At 41.5% G+C, this 25,737-nt stretch overlaps 2 protein-coding genes across 5 annotated transcripts in view; one reads left to right on the top strand and one right to left on the bottom strand.

The window, feature by feature from the left end:
* poc1b (POC1 centriolar protein B) overlaps window positions 1-19,966 on the bottom strand; it is a 36,259-nt gene extending 16,293 nt beyond the window's left edge. For 2 of the 3 annotated variants that reach the window (XM_058076232.2, XM_058076233.2), the window contains exons 1-10: window positions 19,520-19,966; window positions 19,189-19,273; window positions 18,687-18,858; window positions 17,560-17,739; window positions 16,009-16,116; window positions 15,795-15,910; window positions 15,584-15,717; window positions 14,775-14,843; window positions 14,136-14,288; window positions 13,969-14,046 (exon numbers count right to left, since the gene is read on the bottom strand). In XM_058076232.2, the coding sequence (XP_057932215.2) occupies window positions 13,969-14,046; window positions 14,136-14,288; window positions 14,775-14,843; window positions 15,584-15,717; window positions 15,795-15,910; window positions 16,009-16,116; window positions 17,560-17,739; window positions 18,687-18,858; window positions 19,189-19,273; window positions 19,520-19,534 (1,110 nt within the window). In that variant the 5' untranslated portion in view covers window positions 19,535-19,966. Of the gene's footprint in view, window positions 1-12,273; window positions 12,422-13,968; window positions 14,047-14,135; window positions 14,289-14,774; window positions 14,844-15,583; window positions 15,718-15,794; window positions 15,911-16,008; window positions 16,117-17,559; window positions 17,740-18,686; window positions 18,859-19,188; window positions 19,274-19,519 lie in introns of those variants that run through there. The other variant, XM_078790682.1, reaches the window with a different exon arrangement.
* A 503-nt stretch (window positions 19,967-20,469) lies between these two features.
* On the top strand, window positions 20,470-25,601 carry cep41 (centrosomal protein 41). 2 transcript variants are annotated; one of them, XM_058075906.2, is made up of 11 exons: window positions 20,470-21,123; window positions 21,376-21,439; window positions 21,523-21,570; window positions 21,671-21,732; window positions 22,587-22,656; window positions 22,723-22,831; window positions 22,908-23,059; window positions 23,134-23,201; window positions 24,113-24,227; window positions 24,304-24,522; window positions 24,961-25,601. In XM_058075906.2, the coding sequence occupies exons 1-11, from the start codon at window positions 21,091-21,093 to the stop codon at window positions 25,080-25,082; spliced, it is 1,062 nt and encodes a 353-aa protein (XP_057931889.2). In that variant the 5' UTR covers window positions 20,470-21,090; the 3' UTR covers window positions 25,083-25,601. The 2 variants fall into 2 exon arrangements, with proteins under 2 accessions (XP_057931889.2, XP_057931888.2); XM_058075905.2 differs by having other exon boundaries at window positions 20,472-21,123; window positions 22,720-22,831.
* The last annotated feature ends 136 nt before the right edge of the window (window positions 25,602-25,737 follow it).

The following is a 25,737-nucleotide window of genomic DNA, read 5'->3' as shown; positions in this document are numbered from 1 at the left end:
GGTATTATTAGGTTGAATATCCATATGCAATATATATCCCAATATTTTTTCCACAAAGTGAGCTGAGACAAAATCAAAATCAAATATGCGTGTTCAACGTTTAGACATTGCCAGGTAGCATCACACTTGGGATATTGAAAGGTGGAAAAATGTTTTATTCTCCCATGAGAAAAAATAAATAACTTGACGGTCCAGATGTTACTGGCATAACAAGGAGATCTCATGTGAGATGTTTTCTACCCGGCACAGTAGAGGGAGGTTCCATCATGATCTGGGGTGCTTTTTCATTCAGTGGAACAATGGAGCTTCAGGTGGTGCAGGGTCATCAAACGGCGACCGGGTATGTACCGATGGTTACGCAAGCAAGCCAGCCAGCCACGGTGACGAGCAGAAGGTGCATCAGCAAGAGGAGGAATGACAACATGACCCCGGAACTTAAAGGGAGTTGCGTCCGGCCACGCCAAGATGACAACCGGGAGTATGGCGCTGTGTTACAACAAGTTTTTCAACAAGTTTTTAAAGCCATTTTTCCCACTGTTGCAACAGGAACCCTCTATTAGCAATGGGTTGCTTTTCCTTTCATGAGGAATGCAACAGGAGCGCGACAGACATCACACACATTGCTCATATTGGACTTTGTGCCAAGTTTTAAGGTGGTGAAAAAGATTTTTTTTAATGCTCTGGATTCGAAGTATTAATGCTTATTCCTTGCCAACTTCTTCCACCGCAAACGCAGTAGCCTGTTTGCTAGCCTGTGAGCTTCTGCTCCGCCCCTCCTACTTACAGTGCAAATCCAGTCTATTTTGATATCAACAATATGGTTGGTTTTGATATTGTGCTTAAAGTAAATCGATATATCACCCAGTCCTATTTACCGTAAATACATTTGCTACCACAGACAGTTTGTAACGAACATCGTTAAAAGTCAACAGTGCCCATCCATCCGTCTGCAATGTTGAATTTTGTTTGTTTTCTGAAAAATGCAAAAAAAAAGGAACTGAAAGAAACTTATGATGCCACAGCCTGGAAGGACACAGACTGTTTCCCACCAAAGCAGCTGGCATCAGATGACATAATGCAGCATAATAGGCCACCGTGAGAATGCCGAGAACACAATAATTGAAGTGGAACACACTGATCCTCATTCAGGTCAAAATCGTGACAGTACGACTTGTTCCGGTCATGTCTCATGAGACCTGAGAGTTGACTCTTTGGAATGATGCGATCCATTTATGAGGGCGGAAAAAGGGATTTTCTATGAAGGCTGAACTGTAGACAGGAACATAAATGGCTGACTTCCTTTCATTAGACTCACTTGTATTTGTACAAAGTTTTCTGGTCACAAGGAAACCGACGGCACCAATGTGGCATGAGGACACTTCACCAGACCTAAATTGTGTTGGCTGTGTCGCTGAATGTGTGAAATGTAAACAACTCTACAAATGTTATATCTACAAGGACTGTTCAATTGGAGACAACACCAATTTGCACAACAATTTCTCATAAATCATCAACTGATCATGCTGAGAAAAGAAATTGTTGATGCTGCATGATGAGCAAATAGTCACTGTAGAACAGCAGGTTGCAGGCTTACTTTTATGATGCATGTCAGAAAGTATTTATTATTTCGGCCTTTCATCCACATGGAAACCAAGTTCTGGGCGTAAAAGTGACTGCAGAGGTGTTAGCTCATATCTAGAGGGCTCTAATCATGTTAGGGTTTTCTATTCTCTAAGTAGGAAAATATTCCATTTATAAATAAGGAATCCTACTTCACAAAAACTGTATAATTTTTATTATTAACCGTGATAAACGAGGAATTACTGCACATGCAGATGTAGTGAAAATGCAGCCTAAGTCTGTGGGTCAATATTGTTTGTACCTTGGTTTTTCCTTGTTGTGCTTTTACCTCTACTTACTAATCAACAAGTCAAGCTGGTTTTAGACAAGCTAAGCTCCAAAGATGGTGCAGCACAAAGTCCAAACACAATAAAAAGCCTCAAATCTATTAGGTTAAGGCAGCAGCCTCCAGTCATCTTCTAACAACAAGCTAACAACTGCAGAGCCTTTCTCACGTCTGATCTTAGTGTTCTTCGCGAATAAGTCCACTTCAGAAACTAAATTACTGCTTCCCTTTTTTCAAGTAATAAGGAAGACTGTCTATAAGTAGGACAGCCGTGTGCTAATCTTTTCTCACGTAATACATCCCAGCATACGCATGAGTCAACGCTCTGTGAGAAGGCCAACCTTGACATGAATGGAAGTGTAGGCAACGCTGATTGGTAAATGTGCTGCATTAGCACTCCTGGCCTCACTGACTAAAAGTTTCAGAAAACAATCCAATATTTATCCAATCAGCATATCAACACCTGCTGAATGCAGATGGGAATTCAAACTAAGGTGCTACGTCTTGCAGGAAATGACCAAGAACAGGTGGCGGTGTCCAGGGGGGAGATTAAATTGAGCCACATTGCTACACACAAGAGCTTCCTAATCAGCTTTAGCACTTTAGCTAATACCAAAAGGACTGCAAAGAACCTGTGAGAAACTCATTTCCATTGAGAGTAAGCTCAGGGCTAATTGTTGCTTGTCCAGCAAGAAGACAATACAGGCTTTAGGTTAGCCTCTCAGACGCTACGCTAGCCACCCAACCTTGCCCACGTTCCCACACATACCGGGCAAAAAGCCACGGCCAAACACTAAGAGCCTTTAATAGAGACCTTTAACTCTGAACCTAGACAAATATGCACGCAAAAAACAACAAGTGCAGCTGATGTGCATGGTTCATTCCACATTCTAGCACAGTACCGCCTTAGCTGACCTGCGACTCAATCAATCAACCAGGCTCTTCGTGTAGGGTCAGACCTCGATGGTAGGGAATAAGAAAAGACTGTAGAAAGGTCAATAAGTTGTCTTTCTGTCAGCTGAGATGAGTTGCAGTGGCTGGCATAGCCATGAAACGTCTGCCCACACAGTTGACCAGGACACATTTGAGAGAGACAGCAGACCACAGACAGGCACACTTTTTAATAACACTTTTTAGGGCTGTCAAATGATTATAACTTTTAATCACATTTTTTCAATTCATTTACCCTGATTAATCACCATGCCACACTAAATACAGTCTGAAATATGCCAATTCTTACTGTGTTTTATTAAAAGAAAGATGAATTACAGATTATGTATATTTGTATGTATTACCAGCACCAAATCAACAAACAATGTAAAGGGGAGCTGCACTTTTTTTTGGAATTTTTGGAAATTCACAATCCTAATGTGAAACATGAACACATATTTCTTTACTTTTTCTGTGCATTATAACATCTGAAAACAAGTTAATAGAAGCTAAGTAACAATGGACATCATTGGAGACACCTACTTCGCCTACAAAACCCTCTGAAGAACCTCTAAGAATGTGTTATATACATGTGATCATGCAAGAACAATTACATTGATGATAACATGTAATACTTTCAGTATCTTGCCGTATTTTGATGATTTAAAACATTACCGTAACATCTTTCCAAGGCGCATTGATTTCAGAAACCCATTGATCGGAACTAACACTACTTTGGTAAAATGCATAAAACATGTTTAAAGTTTAGTTTTGGTGGTGTTTGGATTGCACCGCTGTTGATGTGTTCAGCTCAGAATAAAGTTAAGGGGCAACATACTCTGTGTGTGAGTCTGTGGGGAGCTACACTGTGCTGCCTTCTGGCATATTAAAAGAGAACTGTGGCCTGCCATCATGCTAATTTGCTTATCCTTAACATTCAAGGCTAAGATGCTGGTAGTGATGATAAAGCCGGAAGTGAGTTTCCTGAGATCGTAAAAGGGATAACGGTAATGGTAATGGTTTTATTTCATTTGAACATGCATCAGATTACAATTGAGTGCATCACATAATCAGTTCACAGTTCCACATGTCCAAAAGGAGTAGGAAGAAGCAATGCTTATTAAATCCTACCCCTCCATCTGGTACTTTTACAATCAGTAACTGTTACATTTGTTCACTTCCTGCTCTCCCTAATACAGGTTTTTTTATTGTTTTTTTTTATAATGCACCTCGTACCGAAGTACAAGGTGATATGACCATACAATGACATAATGGGTACCATAGTAAGTGTCAATATGGTGATATATATAGCACATCATGACTGGTTCAAGACTCTTCATCCTTGTATTTAGCAAACATCAACTGCTTGTATTGTTTCTTGAATTGGCTCATCGTTGTGCATTGTTTGAGGTCCTTACTCAATCCATTCCATAGTTTGATTCCACATACTGAAATGCTATGGCTTTTTAACGTAGTCCTAGCATATAAGTGTTTCAAATTTAGTTCTTCCCTGAGATCATATTTCCCCTCTCTTGTAGAGAAGTATTGGATGACATTTTTAGCTAATGTAATTGTTCTGTGTATAGTGTGAGTGTGTATAGTGTGAACTGCACTTTTGGAATTTGTGTTTTAAATCATCAAAGTAGGGCAAGATACTGCAACTATTACATGTTATCATCAGTGTATGCATGATCACATCGTGTATATCAAACGATGCAACATTGTTAAAGGTGTCATAGTCTAAATCTCAATTATGTGCATTGTTAGCTAGCTCATATCTCATGTTATAATGCACAGAAAGGGGAAAGAAATATGTTTGTGTTTCACATAAGGATGGTGAATGATAGGAAAAAAAATTAAGTGATGTTCCCCTTTAATTGTTACTTTCTGACCACTTATTTTCAGTTGGCATTCACAGTTGCCTCACTCTTGCAATTCTCTTGCAAGTAGAGAGACCCGAGAGATGAGTCTTGGTCCTTATTTGGTCCAATTCAGGGTTCGAATGATTGCATTCACATCTGATCAAACAAAATGTAAAATCTGATGCTTAAAAACAGGACAGCACTAATTCTACATTCACCAATTGTATTAAAGCTTGCCTTGCACTTTTGTCTTTGAATGTGTTCTTTCCGAGGTTCACAGGAGAAAGAAAGAGGTCAATCGGGTTAAGGCAAATCTGCAGACGACTACAAGATTTGACTCTTCACATGAGAAAGAAGCAAACAAAAAGCGATATTATGAAAAAAACATGAGGCCGTCACAAGGGACAGGCAAAGCACCAGGCTTTTCTATGCTCTGTCGTGCTCAGATTCTTCTAGGCAAGATGAGGACAGCTAAAATCAAGTCGCCAATCAATGTGGTTGTGACTGACTGGTTAGATTGAAAACCACAGTTTTACTGTGTCTTTTGTGGTGGCCACAAAGACTTACATAAAACTTCTTACTTTTATCATATGAAAAGGTACGGCATGAAATTGACAAAATACTAAAACCAATGACGCTTTGCAATATTTTTTTATGTTCAATGTCAATGTGACGAGAAAAATTCACATATAACCGATTTATTGAGCATTAGTAATGTCTGTTTTATTTTACAATCAGAACAACAGAAAATATGATGGATAAAATAATTATCAAGCTGGCACTACCTACTGCGGCAACTGCAGAGGACATGGCATAAAAATAGAACACATTTTCTGATATGAAAAATACTGCAGCATATTGTTTTCACCCAAGACAAATATTTAACGTAAAAAACAGCCACTTTAATTTTTGTGGGTCTCAGGAGGCTAAGAATGTGCTGCTAGTGTTGTCTCAAAGTGATGGATTTAGTTATGGGCAGATACAGTGTTCGCTCGCACTGCCTGTTGTTGTCCCAGCTAGCTAGCTAGCTGTTGTTTGCTGTATTGGCAGTCAGCTGTTACTCGCAGCCGATGCTGTAAACAATAGCCAACAGTGCAACTATGAATGCCGCATGCACTCCTTCCTAGAAAACCCACAACACCGACGAAACGCTCTGCACCCAAATGGCATAAGAAGCCAGTCGGACCCCCGGACCAATCCTCGGCTCACGGATTCTGACACAGGGGATTATTGCACAATGGCAGATGCAACAAGCACCATCAAGGACACACAAACGCCATAGCCGAATGGCGAAGAACTACGGTCAGTGAGTCAGTAATTTCTTGTGTCCAAACAGGTAGGTTGTTAATTACAATTAGTTTGCGGATTTCACTGAATCTGTCCCTGCAGGAAACAATTATAATATATATATTATAACGAGGTCTGTCAATCGATTACAATATTTAATAGCGATTAATCTAAATTTTCACAAATAATTATTATAACTTGGAATTATTTTACAATGACTCGTTTTTATCTATAGTAAGTGTACATTTTAAAGATTATTTTAAGCTTTTAATACACCAATCAACATGAGAGTGGATAGTATGTTTGCTTTGTGCAAATATTTGTCTATTAAACATTTTGTGCTTTTTTTGTACAAACAAAATGTACAACAAGTAAACATTCGTAAGGTAAACTGTCCATCACTCAAAAATTATTAACTTCAAGCAAATAATCTCACAAAATATAATTGTGATTAATATGACAAATAAAGGGGCGGCACGGCGGTCTAGTGGTTAGCGCGCAGACCTCACAGCTAGGAGACCGAGGTTCAATTCCCACCCTCGGCCATCAGTTTGCATGTTCTCCCCGTGCATGCGTGGGTTTTCTCCGGGTACTCCGGTTTCCTCCCACACTCCAAAAACATGCTAGGTTAATTGGCCACTCCAAATTGTCCATAGGTATGAATGTGAGTGTGAATGGTTGTTTGTCTATATGTGCCCTGTGATTGGCTGGCCACCAGTCCAGAGTGTACCCCGCCTCTCGCCCAAAGACAGCTGGGATAGGCTCCAGCACCCCCCGCGACCCTCGTGAGGAAAAAGCGGTAGAAAATGAATGAATGAATGACAAATAAAGGTTTGCAAAAGCACCCACCAACTAAGTTAAAACAAGGTGTTAGACTTACAAAAAATTAAGCATTTAAGAATAGTCAGCAGTTAACAGAAGTAGAACTGTGCCCTTATACTGCAGTGTAGTCAGGCTATAGTTTACAGTTGCAAGCAGTTTACATGCAAGTTTTATTCTATCCTCTTTGACAAACAGCAGTTCAAGCACAAGCGCTAATACATCGCAAATAAATAATAATAATGCTAATAAATTCCTTATGCTAATAAAGCCTCTACTACCATCTTATTGAGTGCTGTGTGAGTGCTCACATCCACCTTTGTCCCTACATACGAAGTGACACAAGCCCTACAAATGGCTACGACTGTCAGTAACCAGCAGTTACTGCACAACGTCGCAAATAGGATGTGCGCACGATAATCGGGGGTCAAAAAAGGGCCGTTATCGCATTCCCATTGACAGCCCTAATTATAACACATCTGTTCATCAATATAATGATGTATTAGATGAGTATTTACACCCATAAGTCAAAAACTTCAAGTTCTGTTACAATAAGGTTTAAATCAGGGGTCTGAAACTTGCGGCCCACGGGCCAAATGCGGCCCGCGAGGCGCTAGTTTGAGGCCCCCACCTTGATACCAAAGTTTAATGTTGAAATGACAGCTTAAAGCTGTGTGCACACCGGACACAATTAACATGATTTTGCCCCGCCCATACTGTTAGCCTACCCTGTTACCCCGCCCTGTTTTCCTTTGGATTAGCAATGAAGCTAAAGGCTTATGACGCTGGGTACAAATAAATGCAGGAAATGATTTGGAATAAAACGGAAAATACATGTCAAGAGCATCTCATCAAACATGTTGTTAAAGTTACCACGCTGCTCCCAGATGGAACTGAGTACGATGCTAACTTGCTAATTGGGTAAAATTAAGTTTCATTAATGTTCATGTTAAAGGTTAAATAACTGTTAATACTGTACATTTGAATCTAAAAAAAATAATTTCTCTACCAACTGTATGTGGTTTCTTACATTTTTCTTATTTGCTGTTTTATTATTATTTTACTTATTTATTACTGATTGATTGATTTATTGTGTTTATTCTTAATTTGTTTATTTATTTTTTATCTTATTTTGTGTATAGAAAAATAAAAATTAAGATATTTGAGAACAGTGGAATGTTTTATCAGATATTTTGGTGTGGAAAACCAGAACCAAAGTACTGAAAAAGTGTAGGGTATAGCAGAAGCAAAAGCTTTGAAGATAGTTTTTTCATTTATTTTTTTTCCACTTTCTTAATGAATGCGTTTTGGGTTTTTTTTTGAAAACCTGATGCGGCCCGGCTTCACCCACAACCTAGCTCCGGTGGCCCCCAGGTAAATTGACTTTGAGACCCCTGGTTTAAATGAATGAATGCACCTTGCACTGCTGCTGAGCTGAACATACACATTGTGTTGAGGGCAAATCCACACCCCTGTGCCTGTTAAGTGTGTGTTGCATAAGGCTGAGATAAAAGGGAGGGAAGGAAAGGTCCAGAGAGGTAAGGTGAGGCAGGAGCGGGAAAGGACAGGAAGGAATCCGAAGAGAGAATCCTCCTGAATTAGTGATGAGGTTTGCCCTCCTTTTGTAACTTTGATGAGGAAGATCAAGTTCCAAGATTCTGGCGTGTCACGGCCCAGCAGACTTCAGCTAAACAGTTAGCAGGCAGGACAAAACTCTGTTGACTTTTCCTCGGCCGGTGTAGTCAGTAAAATTCAGTATTATAGTATAATACTATAAACAGTATAGAACCCACAGCCCTTACATTTGAGAAACCATTTTATTCCATCATTTTGTCCAGGATCAGCACTTTGGAAAGTAAATGTAAATATACTTGAGAGACCGAGAATGTGAAAACTTTAAAAGTGTGAGACATGCCGGGTGCATGTTTGTGTGTTCCTGTGCAGCCTCTGGGAGTCCTTGTCCTGGTGGAAAGAAGGATCCCCCCCACCCGCGCACCCCCTTCCTCTCCTCGGAGCGCTTGCTATCTTTAGCTCGTTTCCGCCGCATCTTGTCACTCCTGCTCTCCTCTCCGGAATCTAAATATAGAATCTAAACCTCCGGCGCAATTCAATCTCCCAACATCCCCCTGCACAGGAAGCTCGACACGAGGTGCAGCAATGTGTGTTTGAACGTGCACACTGTTGTGCAACAATCTCACAGACACACACACACACACAGATCAGAATTCCACCACAGACACACAATGGAAGGACAAACAACCGCAATGGAAGGACAAATAACCGCAAATGTCCGGGCACAGGAGAGCGGTCGTTAGAGGACACCATGTCTAGTCACTTTGGCGTCCCGTTGATCGTCTGCAGTGACATGCGAGACGGCGTGGGTAACACAATCACACCAGTCTGCTAACTAATCACCTCTTTTAACGCACAAATACACACACACACAGACACATGCTTAGAGCTGCATTAAAACATTACAGTGTTACAGTGCTTCTCAAATATACTCAAACTTATCCTGGATAGGGTGAATCCGGCCTCAGGTGTCGTGGTTGGATGGGAGGATGTTTTTGTTTACGGTCAAATCAGGGGCCTGTTGTACAAAACTAGGATAATGGATTAAGCCGGGATATCTTGGTTATCCTGGCTCAACTTATCCATGATCCGTGAGATCAGTGAGATATATTCTGACATACCGTATTTTCCGCACTATAAGGCGCACTTAAAAGCCTTTAATTTTCTAAAAAATCAATGAAGTGCCTTTTTGAGTTCCAAAATCTGTAAAACTTTTGTTGTGCTACTTCAACATTTGCTGCTGACACAGGGATGTAACACTGTGCTGGCAGCGATAAACCAAATAGAGAACATAATACATATGAACTGCATGGTGGCCGACTGGTTAGCACACAGGAACGAGGAGACCTGGGTTCGATTCCCTCCTCGGGTATCTCTGTGTTTGCATGTTCACCCCATGCTTGGGTTTTCTCCAGGTACTCCAGTTTCCTCCCACATTCCAAAAACATGCTAGGTTAATTGGCGACTCCAAATTGTCCATAGGTATGAATGTGAGTGTGAATGGTTGCTTGTCTATATGTGCCCTGTGATTGGCTGGCCACCAGTCCAGGGTGTACCCCACCTCTCGCCTGAAGACAGCTGGGATAGGCTCCAGCATGCACGTGACCCTTGTGAGGATAAGCTGTATAGAAAGTGAATGAATGGACATAATACAGTGATAAACCAATCAGAGAACAGTATGTGATAAGTACAGTATGCCACATAAGTAACGTCTGCCACACCTCCGGGGCTACAAAACGACATTGTGCCTATCTCTCCGCTACTGTGAAAAACCAAGTCAAGCAAATGAAAATGGAGCTTGCCATCATTCCAGTAGGAAATAACTCCAACCTCTTCACATAAACAGGGCGTTCAAAGTGAAGTTGACAGCGATGCTTGAAAGACGCCAAACAGATGGCAAACATGGAAGCAGCGCCGGGCGAGTTACGCCACCATGTGTAAATGGATTGTGGATGCTTGGGCAAAGGTATCTGCTTTAACTGTTGTCAGACCTTTGGTGAAAGCTGGCATCATTGACAATGAGATTGACTACCACAATGACAAGAGGGAACCCCGCATGTTTGATGGAGAGATTCATGCAGTTGTTCAATTTAGATGCAGAAGATGAGCAATTTGATGGATTTGTGGGAGAAGATTAATGACAAAAATACGATAAGTGTATTGTTAAATAGTAGAACAAAGTTCAATTAAACTCACCTATTTAGTGAGTGGGTTTAGTGAGACTTCCGCCGATAGCGAGGTCTATTTAAGGAAGCTGCGTACGCACTTCGTACGCAGCACTGATGAACATATGCACTGATCCAGGATTGGTTTCACCTGGCTTGATTGATCTGTGTCTACTATACAACCAATGAAGCTTGGATGCTCTTCTTTTGAGTTCGTTCAGCTCAGCTCAGCTCAGTCATTTATCATGGATGTCTGCAACCTTCTTTTGTGCAGCGGGCCCCAGTTTGTTAGCATTACAGCCAGTTGAAATGTCATACGATTGTCAGTGCGGACTGGGCTGGAATGACGCAAAGTTTACTGTTTAATTGAGATAATAAGTGTCGATAACGCAAAAAAAAAAGACTCAGCCCTCAGGGAATTTCAAACACTGTGCCATGCGTCATTGCAACTTTTATCCAGAGCCGAGGGCCTAAATCTCTGCTCATCTGTTCTGCTACAATTATGATTCCATTCGTCACAAAGGCCACTGATGTCTGGAGATAACATTTGTTGTGCTTCAACTTCATCCCTCCTCCAAGTCGCAAAACAACATTCATGCATGTTGAAGCAACAGCAGCAGTTATCTCATGTAATGCTATTTATTTATGTGTTGTGTATAAAACACAATATACTAAGGGTCCCACTAAAATTAAAATAAAGTTTTATCAATCAACCAAATCTTCAGTGATTAAACGAGGCTGGACAAGTCGACATTAATAATTGGGGACACACTGAGTTGAGGAATCTCCAGAATCGAGCCACATACCAACCTCGGGCCAATTTCTTCCATGCCTCCCCACCACACACACACACACACACACTCCACTCGTCACATATCTGCCTACGCTGGGAACTGTTAGAATGATGGAAGGGAAACATGAAGGCAGGGCAGAAGGGAAAGCACTCAGGAGGTGGAGGAGGAGGAGGAGGCTGGGATGGAGTAGAGAGTGACTGAGGACTACCGGCAAGGATGGGGAGATGACGATACAAACATGCACACTCAGCATGAAACCCACACTATTAATACCCTGCCATTACCCTGTTTCACCCTGCTTGTTATAACCAGATTTCTTCTGCTCTTCTCCCCATGTCGTTGTTTCCACCTTCGCTAGATAGTCCGGATGACCAAATACCACTCTTTCATGTCCAATACCCACACCGCTACTACAATGTTGTACACCGTTACAATGCATGTACTGTACTTTGCTTAATATAGACATTGAAACACATTGTTCAAGCAGGGTTTTTTTTTACTTTTATATGTCTTTTGTATGCCAAAGTGAATATTGGTTGTTCCGACTGTAATATATACTATGTCTCAATTAGGTGGGGTGAACAAATAAACACTTGTCCCTTAATAGATGCCTATATACAGTATTTCTGTGTAAAAGACACATGCAGATAAATGCAATAATAATAATAATAATAATTGCAAGATCTCTGTATAAGAGTCCACACAAACCATGAAAAAGACACACACACATAAATGAAACTCATTCACAAACACACACAAAAGGATGAAGATGCGTGTCGTTGCATGTGAATGACAGCACCACCCCTGGTGAGAATGTGTACTACAATCCAGTTGCGGTTGTCAGAGATTCTGGCTTGTCTATTATTAGCTGGCGCTGCAGATGCATGCCCCCCCGGGGGGCCCGAGCACCGGCACGTGTACTCTTGCGCTTGAGCACCCCTCAACTGCGCCTCCCTCCAACGCTCACCCGCACCATCCTCCATCGGCGAATAACTGTGATCTTCACTTCCCTCCATCTCTCCGTGTGATCTCGCCACTTCTATCTGGGCGAGCAGCACATGCCTTCACATGCCCCAGTGTTCAAAGCTAGAGGAGGAGGAGGAGGTGGAAGAGTGGGAGGAGGTTGCTGACAATTCCACAGCAAAGGATTTGAGATTCAATGAGAGGTTTCCAAACAAACCAAAAAGACCAAATGTCGATAATATTGTCACAGCAATCCACCCTCAAAACGCCACGTGATCAACTAGCAGGTGTCGCCATGCTGCAACATTACAACCACACTAGTAGCATAGTAATAATACCTCGAGTCTCTTGAATATCACAAATAATCCATAATTGATCCCATTCTCCCCCTATTTACAACTGAAGTTAGTGTCGCTGGGTGATTCCAATAAACGTCTCGAATTGAGGATTGAGGATACAAATGTCTTGACCTCACCAACACTAGACAGTGTTATAATGACAACCTGAGTCCTAAGCCACTAAATCCAAGTGGATGAACAACAATTAAAAGCCTCGACTCCTTCCACTCCTACATACAGGCTGCAGTACTGAATCCCTTCACCGGGGCGTCCATGTTAGCCGTCGCCGTTTGTGTGTGTTTACTGGCACCAATCAAGGAGATTTGTCATGACTTCCACTTGGCTCACTCCATTCATGGATGCTGTCCTCAGGCCACAGGCAGAGCAGCACACAATGACACAAGTAGGCCAACACACACACATACATACACACAGTGAGAGAAAACTAACACTGACATGATAGCTACATTTTACGCACGCTCATTTTAAAGACATTAATAATTTTGTTCAAAGATACCGCAACATACTGAATTATAGCAAATTTGTGTAAATGTTATGGTTAATTAATATGCTTTGGTTGATGGTTATGGTTATGCATCACAAGGGCCATTCGTTCATTTTTAAAATGGACTGTTATTACGATATATTATTAGATACTACACAATTTTGTTTTGTCGTCTCTCACCCAAAGCCAACATGTTTTGTTCAGTTAACTTAGCATATATTGATCGATGCTGGATTGCTTTTAGCGTCTTTAATGTACAAAATGCATCAAAGTGGCCCCAAATTCTTTCTTTTATTTGTATGTGGTCACCGCCATGTTTCAATAAAGGGCGGCAGTAGAAGTGAACAATAGAGAACATCAAATTTAAAACGTCTCCTCCTATGCTGTTCTTAACTCATACACTTTATATTATAATATTTCCTAGTTTCCCTATTGTAAGACAAACAATCATTATTATTTATCTCAAAAGAAACAACTTGTAAGTATTCAAATGCAGAAACACGAGGAACAGTAGTACTCTTTGATAGCTAGCAGCAGTTCTGGGACTAAGAAGTTGGCCTGCAGTACCACCTGGCGGTCATGGCTGGTAAGACAGCATTGACTGTGGACCGGGGAGAATTTTTGCATAAAACTTGTTATTTTTTGTATATCTGTAATCTTTGCTAGTCAGACGTAATAAATGAACTGAATGTAAACTAAATGCTATTTTGACTGACATACTACTCAGGTTATGTACACAACCATTGAGGAATAACAAGCAATTATCTCTATTGCAATATTGAATTGAATTGTGAATTACAACTATCTTTCATAACGTTGTGACTCACAATGTTGTCTTGACCAGAGTCCCGTATCTCTGTGACGTGTGGGTCAGGTGTTTGGGTGTCTGCCACGGCTGGACTGACCTGCGAGGACACACAAAGACACACTGACACATTCAAACACTTCTGAAAAATATTGAAAGATAATCTTCACAGCGGTGATGGCAGGTGACCTGAATGTCTGGAGGCTGTGCCAGGTGAGGGTAGGGTGCGCGGGGGTGGATGTCAGTCAGGTGGGGAGAGGGAATGGGCGTGGACCTCCTGCTGTGTTGCTGGAGAACTTCCCGGTAGGATTTGGTGTCAAAGTTTGTCTTCCACAAAATCACCTGAGACACAAGCATTACTCACATTTTAGGATTTATTATATTAACAATTAACTAGTGGTTAGCTTGTAGGGCACACAGCTAGGAGACCCGAGTTCAATCCCCCCCATTGGCATCTATGTGTGGAGTTTGCATGTTCTACCAGTTTCCTCCCACATTCCAAAAACATGTTAGCTTCATTGGCGACCTCAAATTGTCCATAGGTATGAATGTGAGTGTGAATGGTTGTTTGTCTATATGTGCCCTGTGATTGGCTGGCCACCAGTCCAGGGTGTACCCCGGCTATCCCCAGCTGGGATAGGCTCCAGCATGTTTGTGACCCTAATGAGGGAAAGCGGTATAGAAAATGAATGGATGGAAGACAAACAATGACGAATGACAATTCAGGGACAACCCAGGACTCAAGTCCGAACTCTCATTGATTCATGAATGGATTAAGTGCCAATACTTGCGACTACCTTAGAGATATCTTCATTAACAACCACCAACCTTAGAATCCACTCCTCCAGAAGCAAAGTGATCTCCAGCACCAGAAAAAGACACAGTGAGTACAGCGGCCTGAAAGCATAAAACACAAGCATTAAAATTTCTTTTTTCGTTGTTAATTCAGGGATTGATCCTAGTATATATACTATTATGAGAATAAACGTTAACACAGTAAACAAATTACATAGAAATATCAAGAAATATATAAAATACAATATATCAAATCAAATCGTACCTGTTTTAGCATTACATTATAATATTGGGGGCAGCACGGTGGTTAGCGCGCAGACCTCACAGCTAGGAGACCAGGGTTCAATTCCACCCTCAGCCACCTCTGTGTGGAGTTTGCATGTTCTCCCTGTGTATGCGTGGGTTATCTCCGGGTACTCCGGTTTCCTCCCACATTCCAAGAACATGCTAAGTTAATTGGTGACTCCAAATTGTCCATAGGTATGAATGTGAGTGTGAATAGTTGTTTGTCTATATGTGCCCTGTGATTGGCCGGCGACCAGTCCGGGGTGTACCCCGCCTTTCGCCCAAAGACAGCTGGGATAGGCTCCAGCACCCCCGCGACCCTCGTGAGGAAAAAGCGGTAGAAAATGAATGAATGAATTATAATATTGGAAGAACGGCATAGTTCTTTAGAAAAAGCTAGTGTTTATTGAAAAATACTAATATTGATTGATTGCAAGAAACAATTACTGATGTTCTGACCAGGTTCAATTTCTCATAGATATGCTTCTCTTGCATGAGAACAGCACTCAAAGCAAAGACTGAATTGTGTGTCACCAAGTTTATTTTAGCACACCGACCTTGTGTCCATGCAGTGTGTAGATGGGGCGTCCCTCTAGTAGGTCCAGAATCTTGATGGTGCCATCGCTAGAGCCGCTGATCATGTAGTTATCAGACGGGTGGAAGGAGAAGCTGTTGATGCCTGCACTGTGGACTGTGAGACAAACAATTCATTCATTCAACAATTCATACAAAAGTAAAAATAAAAGTATTTTTCTGTGGTTGCTCTACCTTGGTAATGCTGGATGAGCTTATTGGTGCGTATGTCCCAGATTTTAAGCGTGCTGTCAGCCCCAGACGATGCAATACAGGTGCCTCTTGAGTTGAAGTCCACAAAGGTTGCTGAACTGGAATATGTAGAATACACAGGGAAGGCTCAGGTGTACAGTAGATGCTTTGAAGGAACAAAAATTAACAAAAATATTGGGGTCTTTTTTTTTTTTACCCGCAGTAATCACTGAAGCAGTTGATGCAGTTTTTGCTGTACGTGTCCCACAGTCTGACAGTGCCGTCATCCCCACAGGAAACGATGAGGCGCCCATCGTGAGAAAACCTACACGGCAACAAGTCACAATCAGCATTTTAAATGACAACAAAAACACAATGGGGAATAATTTTAGACCCTTAATAGCATTTGGAGGAAGTGTCAATAATAAAACCAATATGCTGCTTAGTTATCACTGTCCATTTCATAGGAGCAGATCCTTTCACATGTTCAAAGATACCATTTTTATCCTTCATGGTTTGCAGCAATTGAGCCAGTGGCTTTTTACCAACATTTCTCCACTTTCTGACTGTTTTACATTGTTTCATTTTCACTTTCTTTGAAACATTGTTGTCAGAAGTGTTGTGAGGGAGCTGCCAATCCTCCCTCACTGATCAGGTGTATGCCCCACCTACACACTGTCATGTTTCTATTTGTGTATATAGTTGGCTTTTGTTATTTACACATATATTCTGGTTAGTACTTTGATTATATTTGGTTGCCATTTAAGTTGTTTAATTGCCACTTTACTGCACGGCGGTCGAGTGGTTAGCGCGCAGACCTCACAGCTAGGAGACCAGGGTTCAATCCCACCCTCGGCCATCTCTGTGTGGAGTTTGCATGTTTGCATGCGTGGGTTTTCTCCGGGTACTCCGGTTTCCTCCCACATTCCAAAAACATGCTAGGTTAATTGGTGACTCCAAATTGTCCATAGGTATGAATGTGAGTGTGAATGGTTGTTTGTCTATATGTGCCCTGTGATTGGCTGGCGAGGTCCAGGGTGTACCCTGCCTCTCGCCCGAAGACAGCTGGGATAGGCTCCAGCACCCCCCGCGACCCTCGTAAGGAAAAGCGGTGGAAAATGAATGAATTGCCACTTTAGTTAGTTAGTTTTTCAATTAGAAGTCATTGGTTTTGTTCCTAATTTCTCATCAGTTTCTCCTTTTTTTGAGGTGATTGGTCGGGGCACAAACATGGGAGGCGTGGCCATGTGAGTGCAGGCCAGAGGCTGATCACCTTGATTAGACTCTCCCAAGTGTCACCTGGAGGAGGGGGGATTAACTGGGTGGTAGTTGGGTAATCTAAGTTTTTATGTGTAATCGAGTGCTTAAATGTATACAGGAAGTGAATCTTCAGTGTGGTACTATTTAAAGACTTTTGGTAACATCAAAGAAGGGTGTTATAAATGTAAATAGGGTACCTTTTAGACGTATTGCCTCACCCTCTCATTGGGAACTATGGTTGGCCCTTCATGGATAAAAGGGGCTGGGCGAATTGTATCGGGGAGGCCTGTTGTGTGTGCTGGGGGAAATGCTGTTGCACGGTGTGGCGAAATAAACTTGAAGAGCTCTCAAGCCCATGTCTGGTGTACAGTTCAGCTGCTATGGCTGTCCCGGGCTAGTAAGAGGCCATTTTTTCCAACTTAAAATCTTAAAAGTGTCATTGATTAAGATCCAACTTTGTCCCCTTGCTGTACTTCTACTATTCAAAGAAAAAGGTGCATTGTGTTACCTGGCGCATCGCACCCAGTTGGTGTGCTGGGTTAGCGAGTACATGAAACATCGCCTGCCGACACTCCACACTTTCAGAGTCTTGTCGTCGGATGCCGTCACAAGCCTTTGGCCATCATGGGAAAAGGCGACGCTGCGCACGGTGGCTGTGTGTGCTTTGAACACCGTGGACTCTCCTTTCCTGTCAAGCACACAAAAAATGAACTTTGATGGCACTCTGATTTACTGTTAGTCAAATTGTTGTTGTTTTTTTATTAATAGCTACAGCACTCTCAATCAATCCAAAATGTTAATAAAGCTATATTACTATAAAAAAACTAACATTTTAACATTTTATGCTGATAAATCATCATATGAGGTGCATCCAAACATTTGTAACTCATACTGGAAATTAAAGTATTTTTTTATTTTCTAAAACAAAAGTTTCATATACACAGTATATACACCGGTATGTATTATTTAAGACAAAGCGTTGTGTTATTTTTGTATATCAGTATCAACTAGAGTTGAGTTCACGAGACGAGCCGATACACAAAATATACAAGAACAAGATTTTAAGATTACTTTTATAAATAAATGTTCAATGAAAAAATATCAAAAATACAATGTACTGCAATGTACTTTTTTTTTACCTCCACTCACAGAGACAAAGACCAACAAAGTATGGCTCACTCCATTTGTGCTGTTGTTCTATGGTGCAAACTTGTCAAGAGACGAGGAAAACAGACATGCATGCAAATGGCAATATATTGTGACAAAATTATTAAGTTTATTTTCATTTATTGTGTGATTAATGATTTATTATGGTCACAGGCATATTTCTGCACGAGAAATCTGGTTACGTTTTAATATCGTAAGATCTTGTGACAGGTCCTGTGACACCCCTCGTATCGATGTTTTAGTGTTTTTCTTTTTACGTGATGCATTTTTACTGTCTGTATTTCCACAATGTACATCAATGCTCTAATTACTCACCTGACTCATCATTTAATATACTTTAACTTTAATATTATAATACATTTCAGCAAAAATGTATGCAGTGTGTATTTTTCCAACATTTTTGCACACTCTGAAATATTGTCTTCCAACCCTTGGGGGAGCCCCACACTGTAGTTTAAAGTGACCTACATTGTCGGCTTCCACAGTCGTACCATCCTGTCCTTGGAGGAGGTCGCCACCAAGCTTCCCACGGGGCAGAACTGCACCGAGGTAACGACGTCCTGATGGTTGACGAAGCGCAGAGACCTCCCCTTGGGGGACAGATTCCAGATCATCAAGCTCTTGTCTGCGGAACCAGAGGCTACGGGAACACCAGAGAAAAAAATAATTAAAACATAAATGTACATAGACATCAACTTGTTGCAGCTAATTTATCTATATACTGTAACTCTATATTAAATCTTATTTCAAGTTGCTGAGGTGCTAATTTGAGATTGTTATTGCAATGCAATGCTCTCTTATCAGGCCTTCCTAAAAAGACTGACTAAAGTGCTCTACAAAAGTATTATTATCATGACTATAGCTGCATAGAATCAATAATCCTGTAGCCCTGTATCTTACGTTAGTAAATGCTGCAAGCACAAATAAATGATAAAATAAAACAGAATGGTATAGTCGCTGCTGGCGTTACCTATTTGCTTAGTGTTTGGACTGAAATGTACACAGGTAACAGCATCTTTGTGGCCCTTAAAGGTCCTTTCCACGCAGGGATCCTCCTGCAAGCAACACAAACATATTTGCAATGTCTTTTTTCATTTGTCCACCGTTTAGTGTCACACAAATTGTGTTCAGACAATACTAAGGACAAACTTAGCAGCCAGCAGTAGGACTTTTACATAAACATAAACAACGCCCCACTTTGCAAATCCTCTTAGCACACACTTAGCTAGCAATGTCGCTTAATCAGCTACTATTAACACAAGTACTTCATTCCATTTGTCCAAAAAATGCAAAAATATTACCAATACTGAGGCCATTGTGTGACAGCGTTATAGCTGTGTTACTTGAACGCTTCCTCCATGACAGTCAAACATTGCGCCCTCAGGAAACTCCCTAGACCAGACCAGTCGAACCCAGATAAAATAATTCCGCCTTCCGAGGCAACTCTTTACGTGTTTGCGTTTGAATTTAAATGCATTTCTGCAGTAGTAGTTTTACAGTTTGCACAAGAGCTGGTAGGTGGATTGCATACTCATCGTAGGGACACGAGAAAAGTACGAGAAAACATAGTCATCATTGCGAATACAATATCTGCAGCATTCGTGATTAATGCCAAATTGAATGAACAGCGCTCGTCCGGTGACATAGTCATCGAAAGTGGATGACGATGTGACTTCATATCCAGAGAAAATAGCTAAAAAATGATGTAGCCGCCTCGTCAATGAGGTAAAGCGTTTTTCGCCGCTTAGCAACCAGTGAGGTAGTGTCAGTTAGTGGTGTGTCGGTCATGAACGAACAGGTCAAAAGAACTAGTTCTTTTTTGTGAACGGATTGAACGAGGTCACCGCTCCTAAAATACCCGTTCAGTCCGTTCAGTTGCAAATGCTTTTTTATTGTCTTGAGAATAGCACCCCCGCGACCATCGTGAGGAAAAGCGGCAGAAAATGAATGAATGAATGAATTTCAAGCTACGTCATCATTTGTCGTTGAGCTATGAGTCGGAACAAACGTGAACATGAGTGATCGGACCGACTCGACGCGGCTGACCGGATCTCTGCACAGGGGGAGATCACAGGCTAACGACCAATTGACCGAAATGAACGGATCTTTCTACTGAATGAACCGGAATGATCAGGTTCACTCAAATGAACTGATTTGCCCACCACTAGTGTCAGTGACTGTGATTGGTTAAAAACTCTCGCACAGTCCAATCAGCGCAACAGTTGAAGAGACCTAGAGGTTTAAATTCTCATTTGAAGTTGCGTTCACGGTGCAGATGTTATTTTAAGATTAAGGTATTACTGCATAGCTTGTTTATGTCTACGAGGCCTTTTAAACTATTGTTGCACACGCTAAATTGTACACTGTGGTCTCTATTGTTTTCTTTCTTTTGACTTTTAGAAGCTTTGAAATGCTTGTCACGCTGCACTGTTAGGTGAAGACATTTATACCCCATTCAGAGACATCTGAGAGGACTGACTGCTAGCTAGCTAAGAGCTAAGCTATCTGACACGAGTATGATGTCTCAATGAATACGTCGGGTTGTCGTTGATGTAATGATTGTGATGATGTCAAGGCGACATTGTCATGTCTCTCTCCTTGAGATGCTGTCTTAAAACCACGTCCCCTTGTTGTGTTGCTGACGTTCGCCTTGTTAGTGTGGAGCGATAACTCGTCATTCGGTTAGTCAGTTCTTCGCGTGTTAGCGAAGGAAAGCTCCGGTAAAAATTTTTTTAAATAAGAACCACAAGATTGCCTTTTGAAGCACAACTTTGTAGAGCAAAGTTATTTTATCGGAGTGAGTTTTTAAGCACATTTAGGTGTGAACAAACGTCGAGTTTGGTCTCGAGTCTTTGCGTCTTAGGAGTGGAAGATGTCGCTGTACAGGGGCATCGGCGGCGATCAGGTAATTCGAACTATCAATACTTGTAGTTTACATATTTATCTGGCTAATGTGTGTAAAATGTGTGTACATTTAAGCTGATACGATGATTAACGGGCAGACGCTATCCTAGCTGGCTAGCTGCCGTTGTAGCTGTTTCCATGCCAACCACAGAGCACCTGCAAACTATTCTGACGCCCCAGCTGAGCCTTTAAATGATTTTTCTTTTTTTTTTAAAAAAACCTTCACATTGAATTGTCTTTTCTTGGATCAAAGTACATGAGAAAACGCATACCGAAGAATGCAAAGTATCAGCACATCAAAACAAAACTGGACACAGGTTTGGTCCTCATTGCTAATTCTAAAAATATAATTCAAGAGTTTTCTAATGTCTTAACAATACGTATTTGTGTCTTAACACAGGAGTCAGCCTCACTAAATATTTGGAGCGTCTGGAGGACATTAAAAAGAGTGAGTGACGTGCCACACGCTGTTATTAGCTGTATGCATGTCATGTCATATGATGATTGACACATTGACTTTGATTGCTTTTTCTTTTTTTGTCATTCAGACTACAAGTGCAACAGGGGTGAAATCTTCAAACGCTTCAAAGTGTCAACATTTGCAGAATTGGTGAGGCTTTGTAACAAGAATCATAGTAAAAATGCCCGCTGGATTATTGTGGCAGGCACACACACTTCCTATTTATTCGGTTGCCTTTTTAGCATCAAAATAATTAATCACAATGATGCAGTGCAGCTGTATGTGGAAGAGCCCTGAAAGAAGTTTGAGATGGCTCTGAACGCTCGGTTTCAGAGAGGTTTTTTTTCTAACACCAGCTCACTGTGACATCACTGCCGGATAAACTTAGATGGGCATGCCCAGGTACAAGCTGTATGCTTGCCCTCCCCACCTCTGCTGCATTGTTTCACTGCTCTCACTGTGACACAGAGCAATGGATTCCAGAAAATATTTGTTAAAGTGAATTCAATGTTCAAGTTGATGGAAGGCTAACTTGCCTAAAGAGGCAATCATCAGGCAGAAGTGGTTGGAGTTTCAGATTCCCGACCAGCAAGAGAAAAATATGGGACTTTAAGGATATATTGGATATATCTTAGGATATACAGCTTGAATAGGTGCAGATTCTGTAATGTGTAGAAAACTTTCTGTGCGGGTTATCATGTGTAGCTACTCTATAGGAGTCCACAACTCAATACAAAGTATAGAAAAATGAGCATAAGAGGTCTCCTTTAATATGTTGTCAAACATCTAATTTGTTTAGATTGTTTATTTTTCCAATGGGAAATGATGGCAATCGAAATAATCTGTTCCAGGATCAAACCTTGGCCGTCATAAATGCTTTATGAAGTATACATGCAATGTTTCAGGTGACATTTTAACATTCTTAGCAGTCATAAAAAGAAATGAAGCTGTATTAATGTATGTGTTTCGTGACATGTGACTTTGATATTTGTTTTCCACATCAGATACTTCAGGTGGCGTCTGTGTCAGACCTCACTGAAGGCATCAGTGGCGATTCATCTCACAGCCTTGACGGTAACAAACAAAACCTTTAACAATAACAGGACTCCACCCAGGTTGACTAGTCTCGCTTCGCAGAAGGTGACGCTGTGATAGAGTCCAAACACGCTAACGGCTCAGCAGAGACCTCGCCACTGTCCGAGCCTCAGGACCAGGAACACAGCCAGCCCCCCAGGTCCACGCTGCTAAGGTAGCGCTTCAAAACCTGATAGTGTACAAACATCATGTTTCATGAGACGTGTAAGTGATGTACGCTTTTTTTGCAGCGTCATCAATGGTGTTGGCGAGCTGAACATGAACGGGGACAAAGCCAAGCCGCTGGATGAGCCAGACGCCAATAAGCCGTACCCAGACTGCCCCTACCTGCTGCTGGACGTGCGTGAGCGCGATCAGTACGAGCAATGCCACATCATCAGCGGTATGTGCTCCCATCTCCTCCTCGTCCCGCCACAAGAACATATTTTCATCTTTTGTCTTTTGTACTCCCTGCAGCCCACAGTTTCCCCATCGCCATGCTGTCGCGGACCATGAATCCCTACACCAGGGAAGTACTGGACTATGTATCCTTGGCATACAAGCGTAAAAATAAGTTAAGCAATGTTAATATTAAGATTTTCGGCAAAACACACATTTTTTTTTACCATTCTACACAGTCATTCCATTAAATTATTGAAGCGGTGTTAAGCCATAAAGACAGTTTTGTTTTGTTTTTTTTTTACCATGAATTGTCATATAGGGCGGCACGGCGGTGGAGTGGTTAGCGCGCAGACCTCACAGCTAGGAGACCAGGGTTCAATTCCACCCTCGGCCATCTCTGTGTGGAGTTTGCATGTTCTCCCCGTGCATGCGTGGGTTTTCTCCGGGTACTCCGGTTTCCTCCCACATTCCAAAAACATGCTAGGTTAATTGGTGACTCCAAATTGTCCATAGGTATGAATGTGAGTGTGAATGGTTGTTTGTCTATATGTGCCCTGTGATTGGCTGGCGACCAGTCCAGGGTGTACCCCGCCTCTTGCCCGAAGAGAGCTGGGATAGGCTCCAGCACCCCCGCGACCCTCGTGAGGAAAAAGCGGTAGAAAATGAATGAATGAATGAATGAATGAATTGTCATATAAGCATATAAAGAAGTTATAGTGTTGATAATACTAATAATGATATTAAAAACACTTTTTTTTACCATACACAACTGTCATGCAAGTGAAAAAATAAGTGAAGCAGTGTTACTATTAAGATGTCAAGAAAATTCCCCACATAATTTTCTTTTTTCAACTGTCCTACCGGTCTAAAAAGTTAAGGAGTGCAGTAATGGGTAAAAACAATATAATCTATCTTAGCTTTGATACAAAGTGGTGACCACATTTGGTGCTATGCCCAATCACACAATTTCCATATTTGTTCCATAAGACAGCAATGATGTGTGAATCCAACTTCATGTTTAAACATCTTGGCTCTTAACCCTGCACACGTGTAGAAAAATGCCTCTGGCAAGATTATCATTGTGTACGACGAGGATGAGCGCATCGCCAGCCAAGCGGCCACCATCATGCATCAAAGAGGCTTTGACAACCTCTTCCTGCTCAGCGGAGGTCAAGCGAAGCCTGAACATCACCACAATGACTTTACCGAGATGATGTTGTTCCAACATGGTGTCCTTCAATTAAGGTCTCAAGGTCATAGCTCAAAAATTCCCAGAGGGGATGACGACTGGGCCCCTGCCTCCTACCTGCCTGCCTCCTCCCGAACCGACAAAGTGGAAGAAGTGCATTCCGCCGCCGCCGCCGCCATTCTCGCAAGTGGCGGAGAAAAGATGGAGGTTTACTGCGGACGAACTTTCCAGGATCGAGGGGCAGCTGGACAACATTGCCATCACGAGTAGCAGCAGTAAGTTAGCATTTATTTACATTTTTAAAGTCCTCATTGAATACAATAAAACAGCAAATTATTACTTACTGGAAAATATACCTTATGGACCTGATTGGAAATACTACAAAAATACATAATTTTACCCCCAAACAATGATTGCGCTACATTACAATACTAAGACTTCATTATATGATGTCATTCCGATAAAACCGAAAAAAATATCTCAGAAAACTAATAAAGAGGTTACCTGTACTGTGCTTGAGAGTGTGCAAATCAAGTGCTCCTTTTCTGTGATGTGCTACAACTGGCCTGTCGATAGTAGCAACCAACTACTGGTCTTCTATGGAAAATAGCGGCGATAAGGTATTATTTATGCTAATGAGCAACTGCTGCGTTATGTACAGGTGCACACAATCATGCACAGTTTCTCAACTCTTTCCAACTTGTTTTGTTCAGGTCGTACGTCCAGTCGCATGTCCACCTGCAGCAGTCTGTCCAAAGTCTCCAGTGTTCAAAGCCGTCAGATGTCCTCTCTGTCCGGGAGGGACAGCGGTCGGGTTCAGAGGCCCTGGAAGTAGCCCCGCCCATCCCCTCACCCATGAGTGAAGTATTTTCTCCTGCTGGCAGCATTAGTTTCTGCTAACACAGTCAATGAATGTGTTTGCACTCCAATGAAGATGTCACTACTCAGATCTGTGGATCATGTAAGTATTTTTATTAATATTTAATGTACACGCTGGTCATGGCCAGCTGGGACAAAATGTCTGTGTGTGTGTGTGTGTTTGGCGTGTGTATATACCACCTACCTAAGTCCTGAACCACTGAATGTGAGTACAATAAGACGCATTTGTAATGCTGTACTGTCACACAAATGTCTTGACAGTTTTATTTGGTGATGAAGACTGATCGTGTTGGAATGAATGAATGTGTGTTTGATTCACTGTTGCATTGTCAATGTAACAAAGTTTTGCTGCCTTCCTTGTTGTGGGCTTCACATCCCAAAGATCATGTGAACAGAAGTGATTTATTTCTTTTTTCTTCTACGTGGCCTTGAAATCTGGTCTGGTCTCATGATTTAATAAAATGGTTTACTGGAATTATTTCATGTTATTGTGTGCCACTGGTTAAATCTATTTTTGATATTTATTAGTTAAAAAATACATAAACATGTTGATAATTTATTATTTTGTGAATACATTTCTCATTTTGATTTCTGCAGCCTATTTAAATGAA

The sequence above is a fragment of the Doryrhamphus excisus genome, linkage group LG1 (assembly GCF_037039965.1).
Source record: "Doryrhamphus excisus strain RoL-2023G ecotype Guam linkage group LG1, RoL_Dexc_Guam_v1.1, whole genome shotgun sequence".
NCBI classification, from domain to species: Eukaryota; Metazoa; Chordata; class Actinopteri; order Syngnathiformes; family Syngnathidae; genus Doryrhamphus; species Doryrhamphus excisus.
The sequence above is the reverse complement of the archived record's forward strand: the minus strand, read 5'-3'. Positions and strand labels throughout refer to the sequence as shown.

Excerpts from the sequence above, each read along its gene's own strand:
- cep41 (XM_058075905.2), top strand. The coding sequence starts at position 21,091 with ATGTCGCTGTACAGGGGCATCGGCGGCGATCAG. Across the intron at positions 21,440-21,522 it reads CAAAACAAAACTGGACACAG|GAGTCAGCCTCACTAAATAT; the intron begins GTTTGGTCCTCA and ends GTCTTAACACAG. Across the intron at positions 21,571-21,670 it reads TCTGGAGGACATTAAAAAGA|ACTACAAGTGCAACAGGGGT; the intron begins GTGAGTGACGTG and ends TTTGTCATTCAG.